General features: G+C 37.7%; 3 protein-coding genes across 9 annotated transcripts; 2 read left to right on the forward strand and 1 right to left on the reverse strand.

The window, feature by feature from the left end:
• Window positions 1-69: 69 nt before the first annotated feature.
• LOC110830275 (developmentally-regulated GTP-binding protein 2) lies at window positions 70-5,732 on the forward strand. Of its 2 annotated transcripts, XM_022064983.2 has the most exons (8): window positions 70-379; window positions 477-634; window positions 1,198-1,368; window positions 2,380-2,523; window positions 2,820-2,927; window positions 4,301-4,458; window positions 4,823-5,024; window positions 5,481-5,732. In XM_022064983.2, exons 1-8 carry the CDS (start codon window positions 316-318, stop codon window positions 5,565-5,567), a joined length of 1,092 nt encoding a protein of 363 aa, XP_021920675.1. In that variant the 5' UTR covers window positions 70-315; the 3' UTR covers window positions 5,568-5,732. The 2 variants fall into 2 exon arrangements, with proteins under 2 accessions (XP_021920675.1, XP_087196601.1); XM_087340475.1 differs by lacking the exon at window positions 1,198-1,368.
• Window positions 5,697-14,232, reverse strand: LOC110830274 (AP-4 complex accessory subunit Tepsin). 6 transcript variants are annotated; one of them, XM_022064978.2, is made up of 9 exons: window positions 14,146-14,232; window positions 12,840-12,912; window positions 12,266-12,357; window positions 12,025-12,186; window positions 11,189-11,354; window positions 10,429-10,620; window positions 9,243-9,372; window positions 8,591-8,701; window positions 5,697-6,879 (listed from the first exon to the last, which is right to left on the reverse strand). In XM_022064978.2, exons 2-9 carry the CDS (start codon window positions 12,856-12,858, stop codon window positions 6,606-6,608), a joined length of 1,146 nt encoding a protein of 381 aa, XP_021920670.1. In that variant the 5' UTR covers window positions 12,859-12,912; window positions 14,146-14,232; the 3' UTR covers window positions 5,697-6,605. The 6 variants fall into 6 exon arrangements, with proteins under 6 accessions (XP_021920670.1, XP_021920669.1, XP_021920668.1 ...); XM_022064977.2 differs by having other exon boundaries at window positions 14,047-14,184; XM_022064976.2 differs by lacking the exon at window positions 14,146-14,232 and adding an exon at window positions 13,907-14,045.
• Window positions 14,224-18,861, forward strand: Rab40 (RAS oncogene family member Rab40). Its single transcript, XM_022064984.2, has 4 exons — window positions 14,224-14,695; window positions 14,832-15,025; window positions 15,710-15,932; window positions 18,134-18,861. The coding sequence occupies exons 1-4, from the start codon at window positions 14,545-14,547 to the stop codon at window positions 18,463-18,465; spliced, it is 900 nt and encodes a 299-aa protein (XP_021920676.1). The 5' UTR covers window positions 14,224-14,544; the 3' UTR covers window positions 18,466-18,861.
• Window positions 18,862-18,916: the final 55 nt, after the last annotated feature.

Consider the following 18,916-nt stretch of genomic DNA (forward strand, 5'->3'; position numbering starts at 1 on the left):
CATACATCGCTACAATTCGTGGTCGACGATAGTTCGATAGCATTAGTCCTGTGCTATCGAAAGCCTATTCCATCAGGGACCTGTCTGCATGTGGAAGGAGATATAATCAAAGCTGAAGCGTTTCTTACAGATCATCAGTATTTGTGTTCATCTGTGTTGCACTGGATAACATTATGTAGGGATAACCCATGCTCGTGATATTATGTGGAAATAAGTCAGGATGGCTTGTTACATCGAGAAATGATTTGTTGGGACTGATGTTAAAAAATTTTGAGTTCTTGCTGTAGCTACCATAGTTTAATTTTATAACTCGAGATGGGCATTTTGGAGAAAATATCCGAGATAGAAAAAGAAATTGCGAGAACTCAGAAAAATAAAGGTGAAGTGCAGTTTAGATTAAATTTGTCATAAGTAATAATATTTTCAGAGTATGCTCATTTTGATATAGGTTACATTATTAAATATTTTTATTTCAGCCACGGAATATCATCTTGGATTGTTAAAAGCCAAGCTTGCAAAGTATAGGTCACAACTTCTTGAACCACCAAAGAAATCGGAGAAAGGCGAAGGCTTTGATGTTTTGAAGTCGGGTGATGCCCGTGTAGCCTTAATTGGTTTTCCATCTGTTGGAAAGGTACGTTACCACCTTTGTATGTCACCTGGTGCTTATCATAAAGGGTTTTTTTTTTACTGCAGTTCACCATTCTTGAGTTTGGGCATAGATATATAATTTGAAAGTAAATAAAGTTCCACAATTCTAATTTTTTGATAGGTTAAGAATTGTTTTCTCTTCTGCTTGAGAATCTTAAAACTTTGCATACCGTGTAGTGTATTAGAATATAGACTGAAAAAAACCAACAACTATTAACACTATAATGGACACTTTTGCCATACGCGTTTCGACCTCAAGAGGTCATCATAAGTGGCATCAGGGAAATTAATACATATAGTCAAATGGTTCGAGCAAATTTCATAATTAAAATGACAGGTAATTGACAAGATGACTGCACTAGATGCTGGAGACCAGTATGGACATCTTTACTGCCGTGGGAATCTCATGTCGCATATAAGATTATTTATGTTGCTGATTTTGTACTCTGATGTCATTAAGTAGGTGGTATTTATGTAAATGGTTTGAGGTTTTGGATATGTATATATGTTTCAAAGTGGTTGCAATAGACTTCTGTTTGTCTGTAGTCCACTCTTCTTAGTACCTTGACAGCAACTGAAAGTGAGGCGGCATCGTACGAATTTACAACGCTCACATGCATCCCAGGAGTTATAGATTACAAGGGAGCAAACATTCAGCTGCTGGATTTGCCTGGTATTATTGAAGGGGCTTCTCAGGGCAAGGGCAGAGGACGACAGGTACTAGGATATTTTCTTTTCATGGAAAACTACTTTTATGCATTTGACACAGACTTTAAAACTGTTATGAAAGATAGCGAGAGAGAGAGTGCACTTGTGTGTGACCATTTCAATTTCTAATATGTTTCACACTCGCATTTCATTTTTCACTAAGAATATCTCCAGTACTCTGCCAAGTGTTGAATGGATTTCGCCCATACACGGGAGAAACAATTGACAATATTACAAATAAAAATGAATTTGATCATAAACACCTGTATCTGTGCGAAGTTTTGTATGTTTTGTGGAATGAATGAAACTCACGTGAATTGATTTTTTTCTTAAAATCACAGTAAAGAAAAATAATTTGTGAATTATAGGATAGTGCGAAATATATAAATGAAATATTACTTTAATCTTTGTGGCTTGATGTCATTAGGTGTTTTCAGAACAAACATCTCGTTACTAGAATATCAGAATAAATTGTGAAAAAGTTTTAAAGATCCAGTTAATGAAATAGGTCCCAAGGTGTGTCAATAATGACAGCGGGGTACTTGTAACAGACAGTGCAGCGTTATTCTTAGCGTCTTTTAGGCTGGCCGCAATGGTCACGCCATCTGAGGCGCGGACCTCGTGCGCCTGGCCGCTGGGACCGTGGGTTCGAGTCCCACTCAAGGCATGGATGTTTGTCCGCGTCCTTCCTCTTCCAGTCTGATGGATAAAGATTGGGCACGGAAGGCAAGGCGAAACCATGGCGGTATCTTCGCAAAAAAAAACCCGTAATGGGGCTGCCAACCAATCCTAGGATTGAAGACGAGAAAAGAAAGAAAGCGTGTTTTAGGTGGTACAGTCATGATTGGTTAATGTGTATTTGTGGAACAAAAAGTTGATGATTCAGTTTGTTGCTGTGTTGGCACTTTGTCCATGCAGGTGAGTTAATGTAAGTTTCACAGATATTTTTAATTCGTTATTGTAATACCTGCGTTATTAATTTTCTTTGAACTTGTCAGTTACTGATGGCATTCTGCACAGGTGATTGCAGTAGCCCGCACCGCAGACCTAGTGCTGATGATGCTAGATGCTACCAAACAGGATGTCCAACGTGGATTATTGGAGAAGGAGCTGGAAAGTGTAGGCATTCGACTTAACAAAAAGAAACCAAACATTTACTTCAAGGTGAGCACTTTCAGATTTAATTTGCATATATTAATTTGATTAAAGCCAGAGCCATAGTTAAATTGTAGTATAAATTCTCGTTCCTCGGTGCTGCATTCTTACCAAAAGTTACGTTGCACATTTCCCATTGTTTGAGGTATATTTTTTAGATAGATGGCTCTACTGTCACCTTCAGGTAATTGTAATTCTGCTGACAAGATTTTTATTGCTTTTGGGAATCTTTTTGTATGGTATCTCCAGAAGTATTTTATTTAGAACTTACTCGGGTTTATAATGGGTTTGTTGTGTTTAATTAGGTGAAGAAAGGTGGCGGTTTGTCTTTCAACTCAACGTGTCCTTTGACCCGAATTGATGAAAAACTGGTGCAGATGATCCTTCATGAATACAAGATCTTCAATGCTGAAGTGAGTTCAGTATCATTTTGGCAAAGGAAAGCAGTGGCGCTATCTGTACTGTAACCGCCACGGTGGTCTAGCGGTTAGAACGCTGGCCTTGTAATCCTGGGGACTCGGGTTCGATTCCCGACGGTGCCCGAATTTATAATTTGTGTTGGGCAAGGCCGTGGTCTAGGCAACACGGAGTTTTCCTCCGTGGCATCCCAACTTACTCCATTCACACACAGAAGAAGGCAATGGCAAACCACTTCTGGATCATCTGCCAAGAACGTATATGAACAGGTCCCAGTCCGAGAAAAGGATGGAAGGATCCTGTTCATATGGACCTGTCGTCAGACAGAACACTAAATAATAATAAGATGAGGTGGTCTAGCGGTTAGAACGCTGGCCTTGTAATCCTGGGGTCTCGGGTTCGATTCCCGGGGTGCCCGAATTCATAACTTGTGTTGGGCAAGGCCGTGGTCTAGGCAACACGGAGTTTTCCTCCGGGGGCTTCCCCGGTTTCTCCGTGGCATCCCAACAATTACTCCACTTTCATCATCATCTCGCAAAGGGGGTCACAGCAGGAGCGTTAAATGTCGCGGTCCCGATCGAACCCATTTACTGATGGGTCGTGAATCCTGCTAAACACCAATGCACACCTTGCTGAATGGTGTGTAATGGATATGGGGGGGGAACTACTGTGGAACTGAGTGACACCTGTGGAGATAGTTCTAGATGGATTTACTCGCACCTTAAGTCTTGCCAGTAAAATAAAGTGTACGGAATAAGTAGCAAATTGCATTTAATGTGACTGTCGCTTTTCATAATAGGTGATTAGAGAAGGGACTGTGTATTCCGTGCACTAGTTTTCAATTTTAAAAAAATCTGCAAGCAAATAATATTTGCAGTCTGATATACAAAATCCATTTATTATAAACCAAAATTGAATCTGTAAGTTTGGTTTGTCATATCATCAAAATAAATCATGATGTTCCACAAAACGTTCTGAAACTCCATTCACCAACATGGTTTTGTGTTATAGTTCATTAAACTTATGTCTCGACTACAGTACGTGGGGAGATTTGTGTACTTGTGACGTTTAGTGAACATTTAACAAACTGTTTGAAAGAAAAATTGGTATTTTTTAATTGTAAAATGTGACTTGTGTTGCTGATAGAGTATTTGCTCAGGAAGCGTTGACACATTCTGAATAACACTTTTAAAGAATTTTGTTAAACTAAACTTGAAATTTCATTATATTAATATTTGTGTGAAATATTTTTTCATAAGTGTACGATTCGTTGATAGGGGACGAACATTATTTTCATTATTCTAAAATTTCTTTATAAAGCCATTTGTTGCACTGAGGTTAATCGTTAACATGCATTCATTGCCTTAAGGTTTTGTTTCGTGAGGACTGCAACGCCGATGAATTGATTGATGTGATTTCTGCAAACCGCGTTTACCTGCCGTGCCTTTATGTTTACAACAAAATTGATCAGATATCAATAGAAGAAGTGGACAGAATTGCTCGTCAACCAAATAGTGTAGTAGTAAGGTAAGTGATATTAACTACATTTGTGACACGTATGTGGAAGTTAATAAAATGTTGCACTCACATGTTTTTTTTATTCTTCGTGTGTATCGCGTAATAGATAGAAAAGAAATCAGCGGAGTTTTAACGTATTCTTTAAACAAAGTGCACAAGTAATCACATAGTGGGTGTGGAATCATGACTGAATTATTTTCGCCACGACTGTTTTTTCGGAACTTTGTCAGATAAACAGTCTTACTATTCGTAATAATTTGATTTGTTTTATAAGTAAGCCTGATGCAGGGAATGGCGAATGTACCGGTTAGTACAAATTACGTCGCAGTGCATGAAAATAATGAAGATAACAGTTGCCACTGTTTGTTAATAGCTGTAACATGAAACTCAACCTGGACTACTTATTGGAGCAGCTTTGGGAATACCTGTCGCTGATCAGGGTGTACACCAAGAAACCAGGCGACCCTCCAGATTTTGACGATGGTCTCATATTGCGTCGCGGTGTAACGGTGGAACACGTGTGTCATGCCATCCACCGCACACTTGCAGCTGCATTTAAGTATGCACTTGTATGGGTGAGTTTCGAACGGCGATTAGTACGATTTTAGAATAATGTCCCATTTATCATTTATTCATAGTTTAAATCTGAAAACCGGGGATTATCTTAAAATTTCATACTGATAAAATAAGTGCAACCTTAGTACAGAGTAATGAGAATTTAAAGAACAGGCAAATTTTTCTCGTAATTACAGACATCGTAATACATTACGAAGGTTTAAAAAAGTGAATGCAAGTAGAGTAATATTTATTTGGTTTTGATGGGAGATGCAACCCAGGTGTCCCGCTACACACCGCGCTTGCTTATGGATCTGTGTGACTACTGTCTGATAGAAAACTACTAAATCATGTAGTTGCATGATCCAGCACACCACCTCAGTAGTGTTACCAATTTCTGCAAAAAAAATTAATTTCTCAGCGGATATTATAAAATTAAAGCTTCTTACGGTAATAAATTTTATTTCTTTTTACAGGGAACAAGTACCAAATATTCACCGCAGCGAGTGGGTGTACATCATATCATGCATGATGAAGATGTAATTCAAGTTGTGAAGAAATGAAGCCCTGTTCGCATTTCTGTCATTGCAGTGTTATCTCCTACAAGACAGCGTTAAGGAAGAAGGCAGCAGTACCAGATTCTAAATATGCACAGGTAGAAGGAAATTGTATCGTACAGAGGTCCGGTCCTATTCTTCATAATAAACAGATTTATTGAAGTTGCTGAACATTTGTTTTATCCTTTGTACATTACCATATATTATGCATTGTCATAATAACGTGACTTCCAAATATTTTTACATTTTAAGCAAAGTGTGTAACGCAAAAATTGACCACTTAATTGTGTCAAAGTCATATATCCAGAGAACTACAACATCTGAGCCAGTGAGAATCATCTGCAGCATCCCCTGTATCGTAACCTCACTCTACGATGGTGCTGTAGTCTCGCTGTTGCCGCAGCCGAGCACCTGGGAAAGGCAGTCTAACCACTGCATTGTTCACACAAAGTGCGAAAGATGTACACGACTGTAGCCACCAAATATCCAGACAATCTGCACGTGCCCTTCGTTAATGTCGATTTCAGTCATATTGTAATAAATAACTTTAATTTCATTGGGAATTGTGTAATATTTTAGTTCCCATAATCTCATATTCAAATATTTTTTGCAGGCAATAGTGTTTGTGTCCGGATTCGTTTATAATAACCTTTGTCTGCTGTGTAGGATGTGTAACGTTGGATATCATGTGATCAGGGAAGATGTGGAGGTGCGATGGTCTGTTTTAAGACTCTTTCAGCAGTTTGACTGGGGAAAACAAAGAACTTATGGATAGCCTATTGATAGGGACCTCCCGGATCAAAATCAAGAGTTAACCGCTACAGAGCAACATCTGGTAATGCTGTTCGAACTGCCGTCAAAGGATGGGCTTCACAGAGTTGCTCATGAACGAGGTTTAGCAATAAATTTTCATTTAGACGATCTTCCAACACATGGCAAATGATGGAAACAGATTTTAAAATACGCTTTAATTAATGCATATTCATACTTTTGTTTATCACCTTTTGTGTTACTACACTTCAACCCAAATCGCTGAATGTTGGGTTAACCTTGTCTTGGCTGCAGTTTGTCCAAGATCAGTCTGATTTTCTGAGCCTTTACCATTACATCTTGTCCGATGGATTCCGATTTTAACACGCGATTAAGTGGCACTGAAATGGCCTTTGAGAAGGCAGCTGGGGTAATAAGATCAGTTCTTAGAAACCATTCTAACATTAACAGCGCACGTGTCAGTGATATGTCAGAGACTTTGCTGGGGGACTGGAGCAAAATATTGCCAATTGCATGTAGAACATCACCACAGTTCAGAGTTGCGGACCTAGAGAAAAAGAAACCATAATGCTTTAATGTATATATCTCGCTTAGAAACTTGATTGTCTATAATCATCTGACTTAATGTCCACTGGAAGTCACAGAAGTGTTTGTTAACTGGCGGATTAATGGGCTTTGATTTCTTAATGTAGAAGATAAACACTAGACTGAACATTCAGTGTGGTCACTTGAAATCTCACTCATTTATGCTTCAGGAAAATTATGGTAAAAGGAAGTATACACATTCTAGTTGAGGCTACAACTAACTGGACATACGTTTCTGCAGCAGTCGGCATATGTGGTTCACGTTGACTACATGATAAAGAAGTTTTGTGTCAAGTAAGATTCAGTTTGTTTTATGGACGTAAGTATTATGTTGAAGCAGTGTATTGTTTCTGACAAAGATCCAACACACTGCATCAATAAACTGATAGAGCAGAGCAGTGGTCCCCAACACAGTGCCTGCGGGCACCAAGGCTTTTTTTGGGTGCCCACATTACGGAAAGAGGTTATACTGAATAATGAAGGCCGTTCAACTATGAACATTATAAAATCAAAGCGCAGATCTCGACTTACTGACGCCCATCTTGACGATCGTTTGCTAGCAGCAACATCCTACACTCCCAAATTTGAAAAACTGGCCGATGAAATGCAGCGCCAAACATCACGCTAACTTCCCACTTGAGTAATAATAATTGTACTTATAAAACTACGTATTTTTGATTGTGTGGTTTCTTGTATCATTAAACGTCGTGTTGTTTTGTGTATTATTTGGTGTCCATATCTTATTTGTCCAGAGAAAAGACAATTTGGATTTGTTAATTGGTTGGTGCCCGCCACGATCTCATAAACTCTCAAATGTACCCGTAGGCACAAAAAATGTTGGGGACCACTGAAGCAGCGAATCAACATTAAATATTTAGTGTGAAATTGGAGACAATGAAACATACAAAAACTTAACTGGAAATTTATTGAGAAAGAATTATTTGTGTGTGTCAAGTGATTTCAAGAGACTAAAGAAAATACATTACATATCACAAAAATAATGGCCGTCTTCCAACATGAATAAGTGATCCAAATGTGAAGAAAGTAGCTGAAATGTTGACAAATGACAATCAATTCACTGTTTAGAAGGTAGCAGTAGAACTGAAGATGAATGAAGATACTGTGAGACTGACTTTGACCAAAGATCCGAGCATGACGAAAGTGTGCGCAAGAATGGTATCAAAACATCTAAGTGGCAAGCAGACAGGTTATGAATACATGAAATAACAATTCTGGTGCATTTGCCAGAATTTGATGTTTGCAAATAGTGCCAATGACCTCTGTGTGGTGCCTATTTGGCTTGGTGATGAAATCAGGAGGATTCCTTACCCAGTCACTTCCATGGCAAAAGTTTCCATTAATATTACCTAATCTTTACAAAAATCGGAATGTGTCAAAATTTTTTTAGTGAACCTCCCCAATGAAGGGGGTTCCAGAAAATTATATGTAACAGTGTTTCCAGGTATGCCACAATGGAATGTGTGTTGCATCACAGAAAGTGAGATTACGTAAATTTTTTTGTAAAGAGAAAAATTATGAACATTTGATGCCATAAACTAGTATTTGATAGTATCTACACTTCTTAAAACCTGAGGAGGGTGAAGATCTCAGTGTTTGTACTTCTGTGCACACAGATTCCAAAGTTTTATTCTATGAGACATTAAACCACTCACTTTTTACATGCGTCATTTAGTTGAGACAGGGGTACTGGCCACTCCTGTAGAATGCAGAATTCATTCACAATTTCCTTCACAGGTGTCACCTCTGCTGCTGATGGTTCTATCCTGTAAGGTGGTGCAACTGTATAACCCACTTTTAAAACAACTCCATGAAGCAGTCCTTTTTGAGAAGCTAATAGTCACTCAGCCAGACAACCAACCAAAAAGCTAACAAAGGGTGCAGGACATTGTCCCTTGCTCGGTTACGCCATTCCCTCACAAGAAACCCATTTGGAATTTGAACCCAGAAGTGTTGAGCTCACTTTGGCTGATTGCCTCTGTGACTCGGAGGGGGAGGGGGGAAGGGGATCACTTCAACTGAAGGCCTCAATGATTGGGGAAGATGGGTCGTGCCTATTTTGAATTATACCCTGGCATTTGCCTTACAACTGAGAAAAATCATTGAAAACATCGGTCTTCTGTTTCTTCCACCATTAAAGGTCCAAATACATGCTTCAGTGGCCTGTTCTCAATCTGTATTCTTCTCAGAATGTAAAAGGAATAGTTCCGAAATACCACACAAAGTTATTAGGCAAGGCAATTTGCAACAGCCAAATAAATGTCTTTCTCGATGTCTCTCTGTGCATGCTTAGTAGACAGGTCTTACTTTTCAAGCGAATCCACAGACACATTGCTTCCTCTCTTGCTAGATGAATATTGTTGTAGTTCTGATACTTCCTCCTGCTGGATATCATCATCGGATTCCCAGCCTCCACCCGCGCGGCCCGGCACATGAGCTGGAAGCGTTGGGAGGGATCACTTCAATGTAGTGTTAACGGGACAATCGGTAGGAGCATTGTGTATGGACATTTAAAGTATAGAAAATGATGTTTCTAGCTGCATAGATTATTTGATGTCACTGTATCAACTGCAATGGTTATTTAGCATCAAATACGACTAGGGGATGATTATCTTCATTGAATTGGTAAGTACTGAGGACAAAGCGCTTATTGTCATATACAATTACTTAAAGTTTTTCTTGCTATAGGATATCATGTGAATGTACACTTTGAACTCTGTAAGAAGTCTGTATGCTTGTCGTCTCTTTAAAGTAATTACAAGAAATGAGTAACTAATGTTACTTGCAAGGCCATTACTTTGATATTCTTGCCACTACCATAAACCTCAACTAGCTGATTACCGACACCTGAGTGGTTAGAGCTGGCTAGCATCGTGTTATATGATCAGTTCTGCTAAGTTCCATTGTATGGAGTCCCACTGAACCGCGGATTTTTAATTTTTAAAAGCTTTAGCCGGGCTAACACAGCTATCGTGGTTAACACGAATACTCTGCAGAGCTTTTTCTCGCCACTGCGTCGAGACCAGCTCTGAGGCCCACCCAACCTCCCACGATGGGTACCCGAAGCTCTGAAGTTGACTATTCACCTCTGTCTGGTGCTGAGTTTAAGAATGCATGGAGCTAAACCTTCATGGTATGAATGATTCTTAATTAATAATTCATTCTGGGGGGACAATGGATGTGATCAATAAACAGAGAAAGTTGCATATTTATATTTAAAGATATAAAATTAAGCTGAAAGTCTTAGATACCGAACGCAATGACTCTAACCTTGGCCAAAATTTTAAATGTGAATTAAATTTTCACTTAGTTACAATACAATACTTCAAGTGATTTAAAACCTAAAACTAAGGGACTGCAGACCAGTCATTAAATAAGGGGTTTGTTTAGAGGTATGTCACCATGACACACAGCCAGCGAAATTGTATGTCGAGCAGCGATGCACGACTGATAGAGGTTACACATGTAAAACTGAACACAACTTGCAAAGAACCTTTTATTTTGACTGTTGCTTTCTGTGCTTCTGCAGGCTGAATGTCAACATCTGAATCTGTCATTAGGTCCACGGGAACAGCTTCGTATTCGCCAGGTGAACTTGTCAGAGCAGATTTTATCTTCTCAGCTGTTTCATCTGTTGGATGCATCAGTTTCTCCAACATGTCTATCATTTTTCCTTTAAATGTTTCTGTAACAGGACAAAGACATCTGTGAGCAATACCGAGTTCATGCTGTGAATTCATTACATTGTAATCTTATTTTAAACCTTGATTCTGCGACCTTCATATTCTGAGCAGGTATTGGACCTGTGAGATAATCTTACTTTCTGTACTTCCCAAGCTAAGTTACCGTCCCCCTGTCATCTGCCCATAATTATTTATTCAATATATTTGCAGCTACCTTCCGTATCATATCCGGAGGTCTTCTCCTCCAACTACAACTGAGACCCACGAAACATGGCATGAGACTGCAACGTTTAATTTATATTAAACTAATATTTGATATGGGCTTTTTATTTAATTGTTATCAACATATAACATTCAGGCGAATTAACTATCCACAGAACATTAGAAAATATTCTCTATGCATTAGTTTCAAGGTAAAATTAATTGAGAGTTTGTATCTTGTAATTGTCCATCTATACTTATCACAATACTTTTTTGATACTAGTATTGTGATAAGTGTGGATGGACAATTAAAAGATACAAGTTGGAAATTTATTCTGTTAAAAAATAAACGCACTTGAAATACATTACCTTCTCTATCAAGAGGACTACTGCCAAAACCCTCATATTTTCCTTTTGTATTCCCAGCTGAACCCAAACCTCCAAGCTGCGGTCTACTTTTTTCGCCTGTTTCCAGTAAGTCTTGCGATTCATCTTGCTGAATCATGTCTGGACTAAATAAAATGTCCAAGAGTTCCTTAAACATTACAAGCATCGTGAACCTCGACCCAAGTCCTTCTTCCCATTTTTATATGATGAACAGATCAGATGGCAGCAGTCAGCAGATTACTCGTGAACGGGGAATCTCGATATAAGTGATTTTCAGGTAATGTAAAATTCGTTTACATATGGTACGATGCTACTGAATTCTGGGTACCGCTACCTTCCGAAACTTCACCCGTTCATCATTTGTGATAATCAGATAATCGTATTTGACGCTGCATGATCCAAGCTACCAACAGCGTGGTTAAATAAACATAAAAACAAGTCCTGTTTCCTCGGCATCTGAAACAGCGTACTAATAACCTAAGTGATCAATCATTGGGATGTAAAACTAGCATTTCACTTCTAATTCTTATGATAGAGTAATTGAAATTTTGTGGGATGACAGAGATACAGCATTTGTGCTTTAAACATGATGGACTGGTTCAAATATTTGAAAGCAAGGGCTGGGGTCTTCCTGGGTATATTTCTTATTATTTTATTCATTTACAGTGTTTTGCCAACTGCAGAGAACAGCATGTTGATTGTGAATGATGTAATGGAAAGACAAAGAAGTCTTGATGTAAGGAAGCAGCCCTGATAACTTTTTGAACAAAGATCTCGTTCACAAGAACCAGAGGGGTGAGAAAAAGCACCCTCATTACCTGCGCAGTTGTTCTGATGTTCTCATATGGAGCCATACCAAGAAGAGGATCAGGTGGACCATTATACATTGTTGCCAGCTTTATATAACCATCATTTCTTCTTAAATAGGTTCGGAAACTTACGTGACCATTTTGGATCAAATACAGCATTATTTTCAAAACCTGAAACAAAAATACAGACAATACTTGCTCTAGAGCATAGCTGGGTACTTTAATGTTGCTTCTTTCCTCTGAAAATTACCTTCAGTTTAACACAAGCTGAAGGTTTCTCCAACCTCCGGTTCAAATATTCTGCTAGCTGTTGACAGTGTGGTGGAGGCTGAAAGGTAATTTCTGACAATTAAGTTAGGGTAAATACTGAAAATTAATGGAATACCTTAAAGATCTCTGCCATTATTATATTCTGTACATGGATGTACAAATGTTATATGAACTATTAATATGGCATCATGTGGAACAAATTAATAGAATCGATGATTTACTCAACAACACAACAGTGGCATTCTTATTACTATAAACCATAAACTACTTCTGCCCTCTATTTGTTCCAGTGAGGTATGATCTGAGACTGTTGAGGCAATATGTCTGCTCTTGCCTGTATCCTTCTAACAACTGCTTGGAATGTGCTGGTCCTAATTTTATGGAACTAAGCCTATATTCACTGATCATTCTTCTTATAATATTTACTGCAACAATGATTTCCTTGAAAAAGGGCCGAAGTTACCAATTGCTGTATTGAGATGGCTAGCAGCAACTTCTAACCTGAAGATGGAGGTACAACCCAGTTGACCATAATTTAAATATGAAAAGGATACCTTCTATTTCTTTGAACATATATCCTGCAGTTGGCTCTTCATTTTCTGCTGTTGCTCGGGTCAGTAGCGGTAACTGTAATATAAGTAATATTTAAAGATACCTTATAGTAATTAAATTTAATTGGAGGGCCTCCATAGCATATTGCTAGAAAGCTAGTTTGAATAGAACAGAATTTATTTTATATTGCATAGATCCTTCATAGGCCCAACCAAGGATGTAGAACATATCACAGCACAAATACTTCTTTCTAATACAAATATAAATTACAGTATATACAGTATTACCACAAAAATAACAATACAAGAAGGCATATTGCTCGCATGTATTTATAATAGCTGAGAATTTTTGGTTGAGGTCCATTCTTCTATGGAGTAAGAGTGAGATTCGAGGTATTCTTTTAGTCTCATATTTGCACTCCTGTATTTTCATTTGTATTGGAAACAAGTAATGTATTTATGCTATGTTCTACATCCGTGGCTTAGGCCTATGAATTATCTATGGAATGTTAATAAATTCTATTCTATTTATCCACTTGCTCATGTGGCCTGTCGTGACGCTCAAGAAGGCCAACAAAACCAACATTTGTATGCTGTCCATGTCATTTTCAGTCTCTATCTAGGTTAGTACCTGGTCCTCCTACTATAATTACATGATCATTATCTGTGGCTCTACAATTCAGTGTGGGCCTTGGCCGCCTCTTTTGGAAGTTAGATAATCTATTTAGACATTTGGTAGGCGTCCTTGGATGTGATCAAACCGTGCCAAGGCCTCTACCTGTACACAGGACAGCTCAACACACAGAAAGAAGAGGGACAAACATCTACATCTTGAGTAGGATTCGAACCCACGGTCAGTGTCCAAGCGCACAAGTCCCATGCCTCAGACAGCGCGGCCACTGTGACCGGCCAAATAATTACATGATCAGGTCTAAGAAGTTGTTACAATAGCGTGTAAAATAGCTACTGTGCTTATCATTAATTCAAGAAGAAAGTATACAATGGGCTTTGAACTTAACTTTTATAAGCTTTTTAATACAGTTAAACTTATTGCATGCTTCAAAACTTACGAAATTAGCGAATAACACCTTATCTACAATTTCAAACAATGTGCCCCTTGGTTCCCCTTTCACAGCGTCCATATTGACATTTACCAGGTTGAGGTTAAATAAACTGAAACTGGGTTATGGTACTTCAAAGAAATTATTACGTTTAATTTTGCACCATATTTTCAAAAGGCAGCAAACTGTTAAGAGTTGGGGTGTAGGCTGGAAATGCACATCACATCGTTTTTAAAAACAGCCATCACCTTTGTCGGTAATCAATTCTTTATTAAACCACGACTATTTTAATATTTAAGCGACATCTTGCGAGTAAATGTGCACCTATTTCACGGTCACCTAGAACATTATATTACCGTAGTTCATCCGTGCGCAATTCTGAGCTCAATTGTCTGAATATTTTGATATCTATTCTAGAGCACATCCATTACGTCCAGAAAGCGGTGATAAACGAAGTAGGACAGTGACATCAGAAAGAGAAATTTATATCACAATGATTTATTATGTGTACAATTTTATATAAGGTGCAGGCATCGCTTCAAAATACAACAGAAAAGGTACCTGCCACGGTGATAGTAATTACCTGGTTAAGGATTAGGCGCTGAAGAAAAAGTCTATTATGCGCAAGAGAAACAAAAGATTGTGTTATGGCTTTGGAGCCAAGACCAATTTCTCAACAAAAACAATATGATTACTTGTTAAAATTTTTGTTAGTTGGTGACAGTGATGTAGGGAAGCAAGAAATCTTAAGTGGTCTTGAAGATGGGTCAGCAGAATCGCCTTTTTGCAGTGGAGGTGGTAAGAACACAAACTTTGTTAATGCATGTGTGTTGCTGGCATGCAAAAGAATAAAGGATTTGATACATGAAAGCTTTTGTAATTATTATTTATGAAGAGCAGCATGGTGGTTAAATGTTATTGTGTTCATTTGCAGCATACAAAACTACAACAATACTGTTAGATGGAAAGCGTGTAAAACTGCAGTTGTGGGATACTTCTGGACAAGGACGTTTTTGTACCATCATTCGATCATACTCTCGTGGAGCACAGGGTATTCTGTTAGTATATGACATCACAAATAAATGGTCATTTGATGGTATTGACCGCTGGCTGAAAGAAGTAGAAGAGGTAAGTAACTGAATCTGGACATTGTCTCTGTGTGTAAATGTGTGCAAAGTCTTCTTGGACATTCAGGCACATCAGGTGGTCTGAACCAACTGACTCAATTTAATGCCTGATAAGATTTTGTTGAATTTATTTGCCATGAAAGCTATAGATGATACATATATTAGGATTGTTATATTGGGTGTGGATGTTATGCCATCTTGTAGAACAAATGTAACTATGTTACAGTAATTGTGGGAAAGCAAAATTGGAAAATTTGATTTTGTACCAAAGTACTGACATGAAGTAAGGAAGTTGGTTCAGAGAGGGAATGAGATACAAGTGGTGTCTGCTTTGTGCTTGAAGTAACTGAATACTTTATACACCATCTCTTTGAAGCTGATTGGCTCATGAAGACTCGTGACATTAGATGCTCGGTAGTGTCCAAAACTCTTAGCTGCCATCATTCATGTTAGTCACTTTAGTGGTGACATTGGAAGTAACAGCTTATGAAGCAGCTCAGTCAGTTCTTAATGCTAAATGCACCATAGAATTATTAGTTTTTCTTTTGCTGACCGTTTTAATATTATGTGACTTATAATAATCGGAATTTTAGTTACATACTTTAACTTGATGTCAGCATGTATAGCCATTATTTGTGATGCAGTGTTACGTTCTTCTTTGCTGATGGTCATTCATTTATTGTAGCATGCACCTGGTGTTCCAAAAGTACTAGTCGGAAATCGTCTTCACCTAGCTTTCAAGCGTCAGGTTCGGGCACAAGAAGCAGAAATTTATGCCGCAAAAAATCGCATGGCATTCTTTGAAGTGAGTCCGTTGTGTAACTTCAATATCCGTGAGAGTTTCAGTGAGCTCTCTCGCATGGCATTACATCGCAATGGCATGGAAAGACTGTGGAGATCAAACAAAGGTGAGTATGCACTGCACATGATACATATGTGGGTATCAAATTTTCTTTGTTGTAATTAGGAAGCAGATCAATGTAACTTCAGAAGAAGATCAGTCCCAGAATGCAGTTTGCAGAACCATATGGTTTTATGAGGGACTGGCAGAAGTATTATTGATTTCATTATGATAGCAAGTCAGGAATATTTTTTATGCACATCATAATCATTATCTTCTTCGTCAACATCAAGGATTAGTCTTTTTAGATGGTTCGACTCAGAATGATCCTTTCGTCGTTTGTATGGTGTATTCTCTTCTCCTGTGTTTGGTGTATACTGGTAAAACCTTTCAGCAAATCTTTTATCCATTTTTTTCATGTGATGGAATCACTTTGTTTTATATTCAGCTATTTTATATGGGATGTTAATTAGATTATGGTGTTTGACACTCAGGATGTACATTTCATATTAATAAATGTAATGAACATATTCATGCCAGCCACACCAACAAAAGACACCCCTGATATCAACATATTTTTGATGCAGGGCATGTATATGGAAATTTGTTCAGAACTATGGATATGCTAAAAATTGTGAAAATAATAAATATTTGAATATCATATACTACGTAAATAAAATTTAAAAAAATGCACGTGAATGATATACATAATGATAATCATAAGCCTATCTTTGAAGTCATATATAAATCAACCCCCGATCACGTAGAGGGACAGATTTGCCCACTACATTTTATAAATTTGCTACATTATGGGTAGTCTCTCTCAGACAGTTCAGTGAGACACAATACATCGACAAATAAGTAAGCATGCCTGTCTTTATACTTATATAACCTTTAAAATTATGTTATCACTACACGTAATTGCAGACGCAACATAAAGACATATTTAAATCTTATAATATGTGATTGCACTAGCCACGGTGGTCTAGCGGTTAGAACGCTGGCTTTGTAATCCTGGGGTCTCGGGTTCAATTCCCGGCGGTGCCCGAATTTATAACTTGTGTTGGGCAAGGCCGTGGTCTAGGCAACACGGAGTTTTCCTCCGTGGCATCCCAACAATTACTCCTTTCACACACAGAAGAAGGCAATGGCAAACCACTTCTGGATCATCCGCCAAGAACGTATATGAACAGGTCCCAGTCCGAGAAGAGAAAAGGATGGAAGGATCCTGTTCATATGGACCTGTCATCAGACAGAAAACTAAATAAATAAAATAAATATGTGATTATAATAAATGAAGTACTGTAATGAACATGATAACATCCTTTGTTTGAATGTTTAATGTTTATTTTTTCAGTATTTAGAAAATGTGACATTTTGCAGATAACCGATGATTGTCTTGTATTGCTTAAGAAAATTACATGCTTAAGTTAAGGATAAGAATTTCACCATAAAAATGCACCATAATATGAACAATACATCAGTGTATATGAAGATAATATTACATATAACTTTGGTTTAATAATTGTGGTACATTAAAACAGTTTTCAGGTATCCATATATCCTGTCACAAACTTACATGATATTTTAATGATTAGGTAACTCTTGCTCAAATTTTAACTAGTAAGCACATACTTATTATAATATTTAAATATTGTAACTGGCTTCACTTTAACTGTTATTGTGTCATTTATGAGACTGAAAATGACCTGTAAACTGAAAAATATTATTTTTAGCTGATTTTACTTAAATAACTTAATAATAAACTATTGTATGTGACTGAAATATCGTGAATATGAGGAAGTTCTTGCAAAGTGTTCTGCGCAGATAATTGACTTCGGAGTTTGGATATTGGAGAAGCTATGTTCTTTTGTTGTATGATATCAGTTCTGTTTACTTTCTGTATATGAATATTTTATTTGCTATGTAGAAGCAATTTTAATAGATGACTCTAAGCATTCTGTAAATAATGATGATTATTATGAGTGTAGTCTTGTTTGTAATTATAATATTTAATTGTACTGTTCATGTGATGTGACAGAATGTATTAATTTGATATTTCTAAAACTGTACATTTATTGTTGAGGTTACAGAACCTTTCTTAATTTTTCGTTCATCTTTACCACTGTCTAGTTTTATTAATGACTGACTTAACCTTCTTCATATTCTTTTGAGTATTTTCAGTGTGTTACATGACGGTATTGTCTTCTATTTTTGTCCCAGAAATCATGTATAAGCATATATTCTATGTTTTGTTATGTCCAACAGTTCTGAGCTTGCAGGAATTATGCTGCCGCGCAATTGTTGCCAGAACAACTGTTTATGGCATTGACCAACTTCCGCTTCCAACTGCAATAAAGTCTCATCTGAAGTCGTATGCTATGACAAGCTACACCACATCAGTGCAGCACCGTTATGTTTTAAATCATAATCGAAGTTCAGGTGGTAATAAGACTGGACTATCAGCACACCACAAAAAGTTAAAATTTGTGGGAGGTATTCCAACTGGAGCAACATCTCCGTCTTCATCGGGTTCTCCTCCGGGAATGGACTCGTCAAGAACAAGTTGCACAGGACGTAACTCATGCACTGTTTCATGAGGAGTGCAGATTTAAAGTTATTTATTTCATACGAGGAGAACAGACTGGGGTATCGTGATGTTTTCTGGGGGAAATAATTAATTTATTGCTCAAGATTTGCTTGGGATGTTGTGATGAGTGGAATGGTTGACGGTTTCATGAGGGATGTCGTAAGAAGTAAATCAAGGCTCTGCATTGCACGTCGGCCCGACGATTTCTTCTTTTGGTATGATTGTACAGGTTATGAATATAAAATTCATGCTGTACTCTGGTCATGTAAACTACATTGTTATAGTGATGTTTGAATGTATTGAGCAGTAGCAGGTATGGATACAGTTAGTTTGCGTCATATTTTGTTACCTTCCTTTAACATTGTAATTCATTCTCTGAACATGAATGTTGTTGTGAACCTTGTGATTATTGTGTGTTTTTTTTATTTTGTTTGTTGTCTTGTCTTCTGTACGAGCCGATG

Source organism: Zootermopsis nevadensis, unplaced genomic scaffold (assembly GCF_977971745.1).
Source record: "Zootermopsis nevadensis isolate Lab colony 2312 unplaced genomic scaffold, Znev_1.0 Znev_ptg000061l, whole genome shotgun sequence".
Lineage (NCBI taxonomy): Eukaryota > Metazoa > Arthropoda > Insecta > Blattodea > Termopsidae > Zootermopsis > Zootermopsis nevadensis.

Bases quoted from the DNA above. Each gene is read 5' to 3' on its own strand.
- LOC110830275 (XM_022064983.2), top strand. From the start codon at position 316: ATGGGCATTTTGGAGAAAATATCCGAGATAGAAAAAGAAATTGCGAGA. The intron at 2,524-2,819 runs GTGAGCACTTTC...GTGTTTAATTAG, and splicing joins AACCAAACATTTACTTCAAG to GTGAAGAAAGGTGGCGGTTT. The intron at 2,928-4,300 runs GTGAGTTCAGTA...CATTGCCTTAAG, and splicing joins ACAAGATCTTCAATGCTGAA to GTTTTGTTTCGTGAGGACTG.
- LOC110830274 (XM_022064976.2), bottom strand. From the start codon at position 13,978: ATGGACGCTGTGAAAGGGGAACCAAGGGGCACATTGTTTGAAATTGTA. The intron at 12,913-13,906 runs GTAAGTTTTGAA...CTTATATTACAG, and splicing joins AGGTGTTATTCGCTAATTTC to TTACCGCTACTGACCCGAGC. The intron at 12,358-12,839 runs GTATCCTTTTCA...CTTAATTGTCAG, and splicing joins TATGTTCAAAGAAATAGAAG to AAATTACCTTTCAGCCTCCA.
- Rab40 (XM_022064984.2), top strand. From the start codon at position 14,545: ATGGCTTTGGAGCCAAGACCAATTTCTCAACAAAAACAATATGATTAC. The intron at 15,026-15,709 runs GTAAGTAACTGA...CATTTATTGTAG, and splicing joins GGCTGAAAGAAGTAGAAGAG to CATGCACCTGGTGTTCCAAA. The intron at 15,933-18,133 runs GTGAGTATGCAC...TATGTCCAACAG, and splicing joins ACTGTGGAGATCAAACAAAG to TTCTGAGCTTGCAGGAATTA.